Source organism: Sturnira hondurensis, unplaced genomic scaffold, assembly GCF_014824575.4.
Source record: "Sturnira hondurensis isolate 20B ecotype Veracruz unplaced genomic scaffold, ASM1482457v3 Scaffold0007406, whole genome shotgun sequence".
Lineage (NCBI taxonomy): Eukaryota > Metazoa > Chordata > Mammalia > Chiroptera > Phyllostomidae > Sturnira > Sturnira hondurensis.
Window position 1 is genome coordinate 16,596,462 of NW_028080037.1, and position 14,625 is coordinate 16,611,086.

Here is a 14,625-nt window from a genome sequence, read left to right on the forward strand (position 1 = left end):
AAATGGTGCCCCATTCTTTAGCTTCCTGAAATAATCCAGTTTGGCTGGAATATGGGATACCGGAGGCAGTAGAAATGATCACAGCCATCAGTCACTGAGTGGCTTGCATATGTATTATGTTGTACCAGGTGCTCTATCTGTGCTATTACATTTATTCATTATAAGAACTCTGTGTAGGCATTAGGGGATGAGAGAGGAATCTAAGGTGACTATGTTTTTGACCTTTGATGACTGGGAAATAGTGATTAACACAAATTGAAAAGTCATGAGGAAAAATTGGTTACAAAGGGAAAACAATGAACTTGGCTTTGGCTGTGTTTATTTTGAGATCTCACTAGGTTATGCCCAAAAGGCATCCATCCCAGATAGAAGCCTATTAACCCTACATAGAGTTCTGATGGGACTGAAATTGCCTTGCCTGCAATTTCCTACCTTTGTTTCCCCTTTGGGTTGAAGAAGCAAATTTTGAGGAACACTAAATTTGAAATCAGGAGGTCTGGGTTTAAGTCTTCCACTTAGTAAATGTGTGAACTGGACAAGTCATTTCACTTCTCTGAGCTTCAGTTTCCACATCTGTAAAAAAAGGAATAAAAAACCCCTCCCTGCCCTCACACTGTTATTGTGAGGAATAAATGAGATAATATTTGCAATGTGCTTAGCACAGTATGTGGTTTGTTATAAGCATTCAAATGTTCATAAAAAGAAAAGCAAAGTTTTTAATATGTCAAACATGTTTTTTAAAAAATTTGTAGTATTTTAGGTTTAATTTAAAAGGAACCAACATCAAACTTAAGTTCTAGTTTGAAAGTGATATATCTGGAAGCTCTCTGGATCCTAAGCAACAGTTAACATTAATTTTAAAAGTGGATTACTGCCTCCCTTTTTCATTGTTCATAATTTCACAACATGTGTCTTAAGCGCCACCCAAGACTACTTCCCTCCCTTTTCGAGCTGATGGCCTAAGCTCTACTTCATAGAACTAGTTAAGTCCATCAAGTATGAATCGTTCTATTTCCTGCCCTTGTGTTTAAAGATGTACCTATATTTATGTTCCCTTTTATCTCCTTCCTTCTAGACCCTAAGTGATATCACATTTCTTGTCCAAAGCAAATACATCTTTCTATATGTGCTCTTGATGCAGTTTCCTCCACCCTGAGGTCTAGGACATGTAGTCAGTGCCCTGGTGAACATCTTCATTTGGATTTTTCACCTGCAGTTCAAAATCTTAAAATAGTCATATGTCTCACTCTACCCTCCCCATCATGTTCCCATTACCTACCTCTTCAGCTTTCTTTGTTTTCCATCTTGGTCAATGGCATTACCAGAAACATGGGTAATTTCTTTTTCATTTTTTCATTTTTTCTTTCCTTTGCCATCCCTGTGCCCATTCCAACCAATGATCAAGTCGTGTTAGGGTTTGGGTTCAGATGTCCATTCTTTCTCTCCTCAGCCCTCTGCCTTATTAGTCATTTCCTCTCTAACCTCACTGCTGCTCTGTTCTTGTTCAGAAAAGTTGTCTTCTGAAGTAGCCTCATTGCTTCTTGTCTCACTCCTCCCCAGTCCACTTTTCACACTGCTGCCATAAGGACCCTTCAAAAACAAATACATCCTTAGAACCTTTTGGTGGCACACCATTACAGTACAAAGTCTAAACTCAAGAGAATGACAATGTCTAACCCGTGCTGTTCCTGTTAGCCCTGCTGAACTATTCCCAATTCTCCAGAGGTATTCAGCTTTGTATCCCTGTACCTGTGCGCCTTTTGTCTGGGATGTTCTCTCTGCAACCTCAATCCCTAATGCCCCTTGCCTGGTGAATGTCTACTCATCTTGCACTACTTAGTTCAAGCTTCATAAGCCCTTTGAAGCCTTGCCAGTCCTCCCCAGGAAGAGCTGATAAGATCTCTTTGGAACCTTTGCTTCACCCTCTACATGACTCTATCATTTCATCTGTAACCAGCTTGTTTCCCCCACCAGGCCCTCTTTGAGGACATGAGTGTGTCTTGACCCGCTTAGTGTCTGTAGTGCTCGTTAACACAATGTCTGACACAGAAAAAAATGCTCAAAAACATTTGTTGAGTAAATGAATTAATTATAGATCTTTTAAAGCCATATGATGCCTTACAAAATATGGAGGAAGAATTGATATACCACAATAATTTTTGATGATTAATGGAAATATGTGGTTATGACTCTAAGGAGAATATGTACTTACCTCTTAAAATAGAGATAGCCATGGTCCAGAACCCTGGTCACAAACTACAGAAAATCAAGAATGTAAATGAATGAGCAAACTTCATTAATCCTAGTAAGACACTTCCAAACAAATCAGAGAGCCCACAGCTCCACTGGAGTTGGAGGAAATGTTCTCTTCTCCAAATAAGCATTTGATTTCCTATTCCTCCTTTATCACATGTTAACATGAAATACATTTATGCCAATAGCATTTATTTTATAATTGTTGTTGATTTGCCTTTCATTGTTCAAAAAAGGTAAATGTCAAGGGAAAGGAATAAAAACTACAATGATATCACTGCTATAGCAACTTACTTACCCCTATAACTAAGGGATAAGTACGATGGTTCAGATCTCTCTGAAGCATAAAACTTCTTGATCTGGTAACTTCCAAACCCAAAGATTCCATTCTTAACACTTGATTATAAATCTATTCTGGGTAAGGAATTGGTTTTCTAAATTTGCCAGATTTGATATGACAAATACTTTAGAAGTAAGCAAAATTCACTGCACTTTCACCCCACGCACATAAACTACTCATTTATTTCCTGGTTGCCTGGGGCTGCCCCCACTCCCTGCCTTGGTTCCCCACACAGATCTACTTCTTAATGCAAAGTAAGTACTGTGCCGTGACTGTTCTTTCTCCACCGAAACTTATCTCTCCTTCTTTCCAAAGCCTTTGAGGCCCTGCCTTCAGTAGGCTGCCACTTGGAGACCATTTGATAAGTTAACTTACACTAACATCATACTGAATAATAAAACTCCAAGGGAATTTACACATTTAACAGAAGTGTGTTAGATACACAACATCTCACCCTAAGAGTCCATCTAATAAAGAGACATTTCTCACTGTCCCACATACCCTCTGCATCATTTCATGATTCAGTGTCTTTCAACATACTGAATCTTCTGCCTAGAATGACCTCTCCAACCTCAGCCTCCTACCATATCCAGACTTATTCTTCAAGACCCAAGTCAATGACCTTCTGGTAAGAAGCTTTCTCTAAATTCCCCAGACTGAGTTGGTCATTCCCTCTTGACTTTTATAAAACTTTGTAAACTACTTGTATCAATTTCTTTCATTTATAAAACTTTGTATACTCTCATTTCTAAGTATATTTTATTCATTCTCTTCAGCTGACTTCGAGGTGACTTCTGCCCCCACCAATCCATTGCACCAGGCGGTCTCCATGTGGCTAAATCAAGTGGACAGGTTTTAGTCCTCATCTTCCTTGACCTCTTAGCAACACCTGGAACTACTGATCACTACCATCACCCCTTTTATTTTCTTTGCTCCCTCTTCTTAAGACTCTCTCCTATTGGCTTTCTTTTTTCGTTATTTTTTTTTAAGTTAAACTTACTGGGATGACATTGGTTAATAAAATTATATAGGTTTCAGGTATTCATCTGTATATTGTATTGTGTGTTTACCACCTCAAATCAAAGTCTTCTTCTAGTCCCTTGGCTTTCTTTATATGACAATTTGCTAGTGCTCCTTTATCTCTCTTTCTCAGTCTCCTTTGTTGGCTCATCTTCTACCTAATCTCTAAATGTTGGAGTTCCTTAGGCTATGTCTTGGCCCCTTTCCCTTCTCACGGTCTGATCTCTCAATAAGCAAACTTGTCCACACCCATGGCATTAATTAGCCCTCATGTCCTAATGACTCTCAAATTTACATCTCCAATCCAGACATCTCTCCTGAGCTCCAGACTCCCATGTACAACTGCCTATTCAACATGTCCATTTGTGCTTTCACAGGTACTCCAGACTCAACAGGTTCAAAACTCTTCATTGTTTTCTACCTGAGAGAACTGTACCCCATCTATGAAGTTAGCTGAACCAGAAACCAGAATCATTATTGACATACCTACCTCTCCTTTACCATCACATATAATTGGCCATTTTCTGACTCTACCTTCTAAATATTTTTCACTGTTGACTTCCCTCTGTCTGCACTGCTATCCAAGTTATCACCTGCCTACTACTACAATGGCATGACTCATCACCCTGTAAAAATTTCATGCCTTCAGTACCTTTCTATGCTCCTGGCAGAGTGCTCCTCGAAGATTCATTCTCTCACTGACAAATATTTATTGACCCCTACTACATACAATTTGTGACCAAGACCCTGATCTCCTGGAACTCTATTTAAGAGCATATGATTAAGGGGACCTAACTTAATTGTAATGGGGGTAAGGAAAATTTCTTTGAGGAAATACATTTTCATCTTTAAGAAAATATATTTCAGATGTGAAAAATGACTAGTAATTAATTAGGCAAAGAGAGGGCTGATGGAGGGGGAATAACATTTTAGGCCTAAGGAACAGCATATGCAAAGGTCCAGAATCAGGAAGAAGCAAGATATGAGAAAACAGAGAGCAGACGATGAGAAGTAGTGAGGAAGAGATGAGACTGGTACTGCTGGGCACAGCCAGGCCCTGTGCAGTAGTAACTCCAATTGGTAGTTATTCAGAGGGCCTCAGAGCCCCCTCAACTGACCTGCTGCAGTAGACAAAGTAGGTGAGCATTTTCCTTTTTGTCTTAAATTTTTGTGGGCATTTTTCTGAGGTGAGAGTGCATAGCTTTCATAGGGTCTTATAGCCAATCTGTGACCCCCTCTCCCTCTCTAGAAATGTAAAGAACTTCTGATGGTGTATGAAAATCCAAGGTATGGACTTTGGGCTTTGTCCTAAAGGCAGTGAGATGCCAACGGAAATTATTAAGCCAAAAATGGCCGGATTATAAAATCTACAGGACAGGGATTTTTTTGTCACTGATATGCCTCAAGCACCTGAAGCAGTACAATGCACAGAATTGACACTCAGTAAATAATTGCTGAATGAATGAATGTCTATTGTGACTATTGAATGAACATCTATTATTTTGTATTGCATTATATTATAATCATATGCTTTATACCTCTCCCTTATAAGACTTAATTCTTGACAACAACTGCATCATATTCAACTTTATATTACTAGAGTTATGGTACCAGTGCCCAGTACAATACCTGGCTTAATATCAATTTCAAAATGCATTCATTCGTTCAGTCAGTACTTTATTTATTTTTTTTTAAGATTTTATTTATTTATTTATCTTTAGAGGGGAAGGAGAGAGGGAGAGAAACATCAATGTATGGTTGCCTTTTGTGCGTTCCCTGCTGGGAAATGGCCTGCAGGGAACCGGCCTGCAACCCAGGCATGTGCCCTGACTGGGAATCGAACCACGATCCTCTGGTTCACAGGCTTGTGCTCAATCCACTGAGCTACACCAGCCAGGACTCATTCAGTCAGTACTTTAAAAGCACCTACCAGATGCCAGGAACCTGGGAATAAAAAGATGACTAATATAGTGTCTGGATGAGAAGACTGGTAAGCGGGTCTGATAATACTACTTAATACCGAGTAATACAGAGTAAATGCTATAGAAAGGGTAACAGTAGAACACAGCCCACAGGCCTAGAGCCCAGCAGGCAGGAGAAATTCAAGGGCTGACTCTGGGCCTGATGATAGAGCAGGAATCAGAGCGTGGGAGTGGGCATGAAAGGCAAAGTGTAGAGGAGAGAGAACAGGGCCCATTTGGAAACTTGCAAGTGGCTAAGTCAGTCTAGGACAGGATGAATCTACAGTGATGGGCCAGGGCCATAAGGAGTCCGGACTTTATTCTGAGGACAATGGGAAGTCATTAATGTGTGGTTAATGAATCAGAAGAGTGATGTGGTCACATTTAATATAGGACTGCTTAGGCTCCAGGGTAGAGAATGGATTGGAGAAGCAGTAATAGTAGGCATTCCGGGCCCAGTAATTGGGAGAGATCATGATGGAGTGTGCTAATGGAGAAGCGGGGACAATAGAGAAAAATGGATGGACTTGAGAGATATTAAGCAGTTAGAATCAGTAGGAATTATGACTAGTTAGATGTTGGGGTGAGAATGATGGAGCAGCCATGGATGACTCCCAGGTTTTTAATGTGGACAACTCCGAGGGAATCATAGAGTGAGAACAAAGATTGACAGTGGGCTTAGAGAGAGAGGTGATCGAATTCAATTTTGACACATTGTGTTTGAGTTTTCTTTGGAATATCCATGTGGAGTCTTTTATTTATTTATTTTTAGAGAGAGGGGAAGGGAGGGAGAAAGAAAGGGAGAGAAACACCGATGTGTGGTTGCCTCTACTGCACTCCCAGCTGGGGCTTGTAACCCAGGCATCAAACCGGCGACCCTTTGGTTCACAGGCCAGCACTCAATCCACTGAGCCACACCAGCCAGGGCATGTGGAGACTTTTAGTAGGCAGTTGATTACCCACGTGGACCTGGAATTCAAAAGGAAGATCTAGGTTTAATATATACATATGGTGATCTTTCCTTCTTTAGCCATGGACAACCAGTAGTTTTGTTGGCTGCTCTTCACTGTGCTGTCAGCCGACAGGAGGAAAAGCAAGGCTGATAGAAGGAAGCTTTCTCAGAAGGAAGCAGCACTAAAAACACCTGAATCAAGATGAATGGGAACCATCCCAATAAACACATTTGGATTTGAAAAAAAAGTGGCCCGGCCAGTGTGGCTCAGTGGATTGAGCTCCAGCCTGCAAACCGAAGGGGTCACTGGTTCAATTCCTGGTCAGGAAGCATGCCTGGGTTCCAGGCCAGGTCCCCAGTGGGGTGGATGCATGAGAGGCAACCACACATTGATGTTTCTCTCCCCCCCTCTCTCCCTGCCCCTCTGTCTGAAAATAAATAAAATTTTTAAAAAGAAAGTGGTGGTCTTTGTTTATACATGGGAGCTGATTCCTAAGAGTCACACCGAGAGTGTAGAAAGGAGAAAAGACAGCCAAAGACAGTAACAAGCACTCAAATACCAAGCTTTTTTTTCAGTAAATGAATGAAGAAATAAAGAATAACCAGACTCATTTAAAAGAGTACTGTTCAAATACTGCTACCAAGTCAGCTAACTATCCTATTTGTGCGTAAGGCAAAACCTGCTTTTTGGCTTCCCAAATGGAGAAATGATAGTTAGCAAACCAAAAAATGGAAAGTAGGGAAATGTCATACAGCAGAAACATATCCCCAGGGCTTTTTCCAGACATATATGTACATACTGTGTACCTGAGGCTCTATTGGTAAGTGGATCATGGTAGCCTCTTATTAGTCTGTACACAAGAAACAGTTCAAAAGCTATCTGTTTAAAGCATAGTATGACATGCATTAGAAATCATTTGACAACTGTCAATGTTGCTCAAATCACCCAGTAGGAATCACTGATTCCTACTGATTCTAGACTGCCTGATCGCTGACCCTTTGATTGCTGACCTTCATTGGTTTGGCATCAAATATGCAAACTGAGTCCATTCAAATGCACCTGAGAAATGTTTCTTCATATGGATGTTTGTTGGTTTATATAGTTCACATAGATTATTCATCCATGTTAGGAAGTGTCTCCTGATGGATCACATACTTGCTTTTGAACCTGCTAGTTTTCTATAAACCACTGAGAGTTCCCAGGCTTCACTGGTGTCCTTGAGATTGTATATATTATTTAAAATGTTGCCATTAACTCACTGCAATAAAATTATAGTTCTGAAACTTGTAATAAAACTCTGGTTTACTTTTGAGCAAAGAAGGAAAAGAGAACAAAACCACCAACCCATCAGGTCAGCTGGTCAGCTGAGGACTTGTATATTCATTTTCGTCTCTTCCCAGTGTACTCAGACGTGATAGAAGTGAGGATAATTTAATGAGAAGCATGCCCAAGCAATATTTATGGAAAAGCAAATCTTACTAAGTACTTTTTCTTACAACCACACTAACAAATAGATAAATAAATTGGTTTTTGTGCCTTGGGTTTTAATGTTGCTATTTCCCTTCCTTTAGAGCAGACCATTTAAACTTTTACATATATAAGCAAACCGGTTATTTGGTGAGCAGCTCTATTTGTTTCCTCAGAGTTCTATTGTTCTATATAGTCAATGCCTTAGGTTAAGCCAAAGGGAATTTGTGGTTTCTGAGATCAGAATTTCAACAGCTTTCTAAACCTAAAAGAAAAGTTAGTGATTAAATTAACCATTTGTAAACCCAATCCTTGATTCTAAATGGCACTTAAATGTTTTACTGACATTCCCACTATTTTGTAGTAATAACATGTCAATAATAATAATAACCTAAATCTATAACAAAAGGAAAAAGAATAATGTTGGAATCTCTACTAGATATTGTGACAAGTCTTATTTAAAAATATTTCTCTTATTTTATTTTTCTACCAAAGAAAGAACAGAGGACATGGAAAAATCTTTCTTCCCATCTAGTGGTTAGAAAATATAAAAATATCCTCCATGTGTTTTCTGGAATTCTAGGTATTAGAGATTGTCTGACAGATTATAATACATTTAGTTGTTCATTCGGTTAAGCAAAACTGAGTTTTAGAATCTTCACCAAAGCTGAGCTCAGTGGAGTGGAGAATTATATACCTATGATGACTCATTGATCAGCTTCCCTTTAATCAATAACATATACTTCTCTTCAAGAAGGAAGAAAGGCCATGGTCCTTCCCAATCATTAGTCTGAACCTACATGGAAAGATAAGGCTGTATGTTTCTGTTAACTGAAGTTTGGACTTAAATTATATTTACCTCTAAAGCAATTCAGTGCCCTAGAACTCTCGGGACCCTTAATTGTTCCTTGTTGGCCCCACATCTTGACAACTGTTCCCTCAAGAGTTGGATGTGCTGAATTCACTAAAGAGAGCCAAGAAACTGCCCCTGAAACTGGCTGCCTCCAGGGGACCCAGCTCTTGAATACCAGACTGATACTGGCAGCAGGGCCAAACCAGCCCACAGGAAAGCAGGTTTGGATCCGTTATGCAGCCAAAAGGATTAATACGTGGTCTACCTGACTTGTATGTGCCTTGTGCAAACACAAAATCTTTGCTGAATTGTGCCTCTCTCTGGTGATTCTCACAGATTCAAAGAACGAGTGTTGTATACAGTCAGCAAAGTTCTGAGAGCTCCAGGAAGAAAAGGAAGGTCAGCGAACCAGCTAAAGTCTTCATCCCTGACAGAAAATGAAAGTTAGATGCCTTTGCTACATTCATTCCAAAATAACTTTGTTTTGAAGCAAACTGCATGATGTGTCTTAGTAGGAAAGCAGGTTCTTATCACCAAAACCTTTTACTGAATTTGTTGCTCAACTTATTTTGTCAGTTTACTGAGTGGTAATTTACTGGCTGGTACACGTGTTCACTTTCCCACAAAGTAACACGGTCACCAGTGCTGCTCTGGAACAGCATTGTCTCAAGACTAATTTAGAGATGAGACATTCTTCGTATTTGTAAAAGAACCACAGCAGCTAAAAGAAATAAGCTGTCCTCAAAGGGAAGGTCTTCTTTGCATAATTAAACTCCCCAGGTATTTAGACTACTGTGAAATGTTTTAACTTGCTGTAACCTGTGTACCAGAATCCCTCTGTAGCTTTATTAGAATTCCCACAGAACTGCACAGGATGCGTGTGGTGGTGCTTATGCAAGTGTGATTTCTGTGCTGACTTCAGCCACGAGGTTGATTAGCTAAGTGTCAAACCAAAATGTACTCTCCCTGTAAAGTTCTTTGAATCTGGCCCTGAGCCCTGATCTGTTGGCCAGCCTGAGACTGGGAAAGAGGCTGCAATGCAGGAGGTTGAGTCCCTTGGTACGGCCCATGTGGAATGCTTCCCAACGGGTCTTCCATTTACACGTTAGCCTGTAACTTGCAGATGATGTTACTGGTTCCCTCCTTGTTCAGGAAGAATTTTGATAGACTTAATGAATTATAAATGACTTAAAGTGTATTTTTATTATTTATATAACATGGGATCTAATAATTTAATTTAAATGGATAGAGCCAATAAATGAAATGTTACGTTTTCTGGTTAAATAAACCAAAATCCAAGGTGTTTTTTTTTTCTTCATCTCTTCTTCTTCATTTATATTAATGTTTATCCAAGTATAGTAAGGACATGAGCACCTGGAATGCTTGTTAAAATACAGTTTGCAAAGCATGCTTCATTTCTACTGAATCAAAATCTGAGAGCATGGGGACCTGTGAGAGACTCCCCAGATCCTAATGCACACAAAGGATTAAGAACCTGAAACCTCTGACCCAGCCTGTAGGAGAATCTCTGTGGCCCAACATGCCCATTGGCCAGCAGACTGGCTGTGTTATCGTAAGAGAGGAGAATCGGAGGGAGCCTGCCTGTCCAGCACCACCCTTTGCAAGACTCTCTTTCCCTTCTGACTTTCCGTAGGCAGCCTACAAACTGGGGGCTTGAACTGGGCTGTACACCAGGGCCTGCCATGCAGGAGCATTTTCTATTCTCCAGCATATTAAGTACAAGCACACAAGCTTACTCTGCCACTAAAAGGAGAAGGAGGGGAAAGGTATTGCATTTATTATATCCTTGATAGAATTGTAGCCTGAGTCACCACCATTTCTTTTGAGAGAATCCTATACAGGGATTAGCTGTCTACTAGAGGGATTAGGTTTATTTTGTGTCTCTCCAAAGGATAGATCTAAGACCAAATTGTTGAAAGCTATAGAAGGTCAATTTGGCTCAGTATGAAGACAAACTTTTTAATTCCATAGACTGTCAAGACTGAAATGAGCTGCTGCCTTGTGAGGTAGTGAGTGCCCCTCCACAACAAGGGTTCGAAGACAGAAAAGCTCCCCAAAGACTTTAGGAGCTTTTCACAAAGCCAGTTAGTTACACAGAACCGTCGGTCTGGATTTCAGAAGGAACCATTTTGCTTAAAAGGAGAATTTAGCTCTCAATCTATGTTTACAGTTTTCATACACTTAACCAAAGGTTAGCAGATCCTTTAAGTGGAAGTCTAGAATCTGAATCTGCCTAGAAATTTGTATAGTGATCTCATCATCTTTATTTATTAACACCCCCTGTCACAACAGGGACAGTCTTTTATTGGGGCCAATAGGTGGGAAGTGTATGTCTAGTACAGGGTGTGTGAGGCAGCAGAGAGGAGTTGCTGGGCCCGTGCCCTTGGCCGGGCACACAGGGAAGGAGATCTGGTATCAGGAGGGGCTGAGAACCATGAACATGTGAACCAGCTGATTTTATACAGCAGAGCTCATATATGCAACCAGATATCAAGATGGGAAGGTATTCAGTTCTATTTACTGGATGATTTAGTAAGAGAAAAAAATCTTTTCTCTAGTCTGTTCATTGCTGTCCTTAATGGCAACGAAATGAGTAAACACGAGTTCATCAAGAAGCTGGAACTTCAGTGAAAAGAATGAAAACTTGGACCCTGAGCTGGGGAGCTGTCCCCCACAAGCCATTCCCTCACCCTGGCTGTGCTTGGTTCATTAGTGTGATTATAAAGATTAGATGATGGTAGCTTGGAAACTGGGACATTGTTAAATTAAAAATTATGCAGGGGAAATTTGACTTCGGCTGTTTGGGGTTTTTCTGTCTTTACAGAAAGTTGGTCTAGCTGGAAAGTGATGGGTTAGGCTCTTGACTGCTGCCAGTCTTTGAAGCCAGGCATCGAAAGTGCACCTTCATTTCCCCTCTCTCAGGTCCCTCTGGTGTCTGGGTGCTTTCATTCTCCAGTTTAGCTCTGCCAGGAACAGGCTGGAAATCAGTGTCAAAGTTGCACTCACACAAGTTCAACATCATGTATATGTTTTTGAAATAACATTAACCATTACAGCCAGTTTCCGATGGGTCTTCAAAAATAGTCAATTTATGGTTTCAAACCCAACAGCCTTGGATCCTTAGAGATGGCTACATATTCTTATAGTAAAAATACCTCTTAGTTTTAATCACCATCATTCAGAAGGAGGACCCAGATGATTCAATGAGATGTAGCACACTCTGCTTGTAAGAGATAAAGTCCTTCACATTGTATGATTCTAGATTCTATACAAATGAGGAAAATGCCTTTCTTTGTCTCAAATGTATCCTCTTTAGAAGCTACTGGTTTACTTTAAGGGTGATTTTGTACTTGTGTAATAAGGTCCTGACTGAGACTTGCTATGCAGTTTTCAGTTTCTGCAGATGACGAGGGCACCACTGAAGGCCTTAATGGATGCCTTAGTGACTCAGTGGAAGGCCAAACTATCCAGAAATGGAGCCAGCTGAGGTACTGCTCTGCTCATATAATTTCCCCTTGGGTGTACTGCACCTTTTGCAAGTCCGGTTTTACCTTCTGGGAACGTCAAAGTTGTTGAGACTGACTCTTGTAGGAGGTGGTGGTCTCATAAATAATGCTGGTTGGCTGTGTGGGGGCAGGGGGCAGACTGCTCTCTGCAGTGGCTGGTAGTTGCACGTGAGATTCACTCAGTAGGAGAACCTGGGAAAAAGTCTTATTAAACATTTAGATTTGGTTTTAACTGTGCCATGAGGTTCAGCGGTACCAGGGTCTCCCCTTGGCAGGAGTGGACAGGCAGGCTGGTTAAGATAGCCAAAAACATCTAAGACAGACTGGTGGAGCATGGAACATTCCTTGGGGACTCAAACATTTAAGGGCAGAAGCCTAGTATTATGAGTTGCCTTTTTTGAAGGGAGGGGGGCGTTGTCTTTATTTGGATACTGCAGGACTCCTGGAGATGGGAGAAATCAGGGCATCTAGGTTCCATTTGGATAATTACTAATCAGCTCTAGGGGAAGCAGGCAAAGTTAGGTTTTCATCTACCTTTTAGAAAGGTAATTAAGCAAAAGCCTAGGTTGCTGGCTTCAAAACCTGAGTGCAATTTTCTAGGCAAATTAGAAATTCTGTAGCCCTCATTTTACTCAATCTGTAACATGTAGAAAACAATGATACCTACCTAGTAACACCCTTGCGTGGATTAAGTGAGGCAACTTAAACTGCCCAGCAAGCGTGTAGTCAGTGCTCAACAGATGTTCACCATAATCGCTGTTTTTTGACTTGGCCTCTCTCCTTCCTCCGTCTCAGGAGCTCAGGGTCCCTGTGCTGTTTTTTGCCGACCCAGAGATACTGCATCAACTGTTCTGAGCACTCTCTCCACTCTTCCCCCGCCTGCCCCCCCTCCCCCATCGAAACTCCCTTTCGATGGCAGGGAGCATCAGATTAAGCTTACTGTGCTTTCCTTCCACATTTGCATTTTAAAACAGAAGCTCGTTAAAAAGAACAATGAATCTCACCTAGGGAATGCAATATAAGAAGCGATTGCATCAACAGGGAAGAAGAAAGTCTGAGAACTTTGCAGCCGTCTTCAGCTCTATGGAGCTGTTGTGAAATGCAGGGAACCACAGACTCGGCCAGTGTGGCTCCCAAGACAGTACACAGACCCGGTGGGAAGAAGTTGCGGGGAAGCAAATACGGGCTCAACATGTTGAATGAGGCGTTTCTTCCCCATGCTCTAGCAAAGGGCCCGGAACATGAAAGGTGGTCAGCGTTTTAATATCTTGGTTAGAAACTTGAGCTGTCAGCTGGTGACTGCTTCTACCTGTAATGAGTTCCCCATCACTAGAGGTGTTCAAACCAAGTTGTCCAGGATGCTGTCCCTTTAGATAAGAATCTCATCAAATGTATCCTGAGGCCTCTTCCAGCTGTAATATTCTGTGATAATTTTATTAATGGTAGCATTTCAATGGAGATATTTTGGAGCAAAGGAATATTTTATAAGTTCTTTTCCCAAAAAGCAGTGAAGTGGTCATAACTGAGGATTCTGGAGTTAGACATTACTTAGGTTCAAACCTAATTTTGAACCACCCTACTTACCACCCTACTGGCCACCCTACTTACTTGCTAAGTGACTCTAGGTGAGTTATTCACACTCTGTACTTCAGTTTCCTCATCTGTAAAATGGGAGCAATTATAGTGTCTTCCTCATGGAGTCACTGTGAGAACTAAATGAGTTAATACGAGTAAAGCACTTAGAGGAATTCTTGGCACAAAGAAAGTTGATGCTCAATACCTGTTAGTTATGAGATAGTATCCCATACTCTTGCCACTCTACAGATTTTTATATCTCTTCAGTATGTGGAAGGAGGTGGTTTTTTGTAATTGCCCCTGACCTTGTTTTTTCCTCAATCATATGCCAGCCATGGCCATTGCAATAAACCAGGGCACTTTCTGTCTCCAGCAAGCAAGCTTTCAACTTAAACAAGCAGACAGGACCTGGGATCCCACTAATGAAATGCAATCGTGGCCGTGGACACCTTAACCCTGCTATAGGCCTGGCAAGTGGTAGAAGCCCAGTAAATATTTTTAATTGCATAGATTAACTTGGCAGGGTTCTTATTATTTCCTACATTTTATTTATTTACTTTTGATTAAGTAATAAATTCACATGATTGAGAATTCAAAAGGAACTAAAGGCTACAGTGAAAAACATCCCTCCCACCCCATCGTCAGCCACCTGGCTCCCCTCCTTGTAGGTAACTGA

At 40.9% G+C, this 14,625-nt stretch overlaps 1 protein-coding gene across 1 annotated transcript in view; it reads left to right on the top strand.

The window, feature by feature from the left end:
- Window positions 1–9,330, top strand: part of HORMAD2 (HORMA domain containing 2) — an 86,990-nt gene extending 77,660 nt beyond the window's left edge. The window contains exon 11 of the mRNA XM_037052491.1: window positions 9,184–9,330. Coding sequence (XP_036908386.1) covers window positions 9,184–9,288 — 105 coding nt within the window. The 3' untranslated portion in view covers window positions 9,289–9,330. The remainder of the gene's footprint in view (window positions 1–9,183) is intronic.
- Window positions 9,331–14,625: the final 5,295 nt, after the last annotated feature.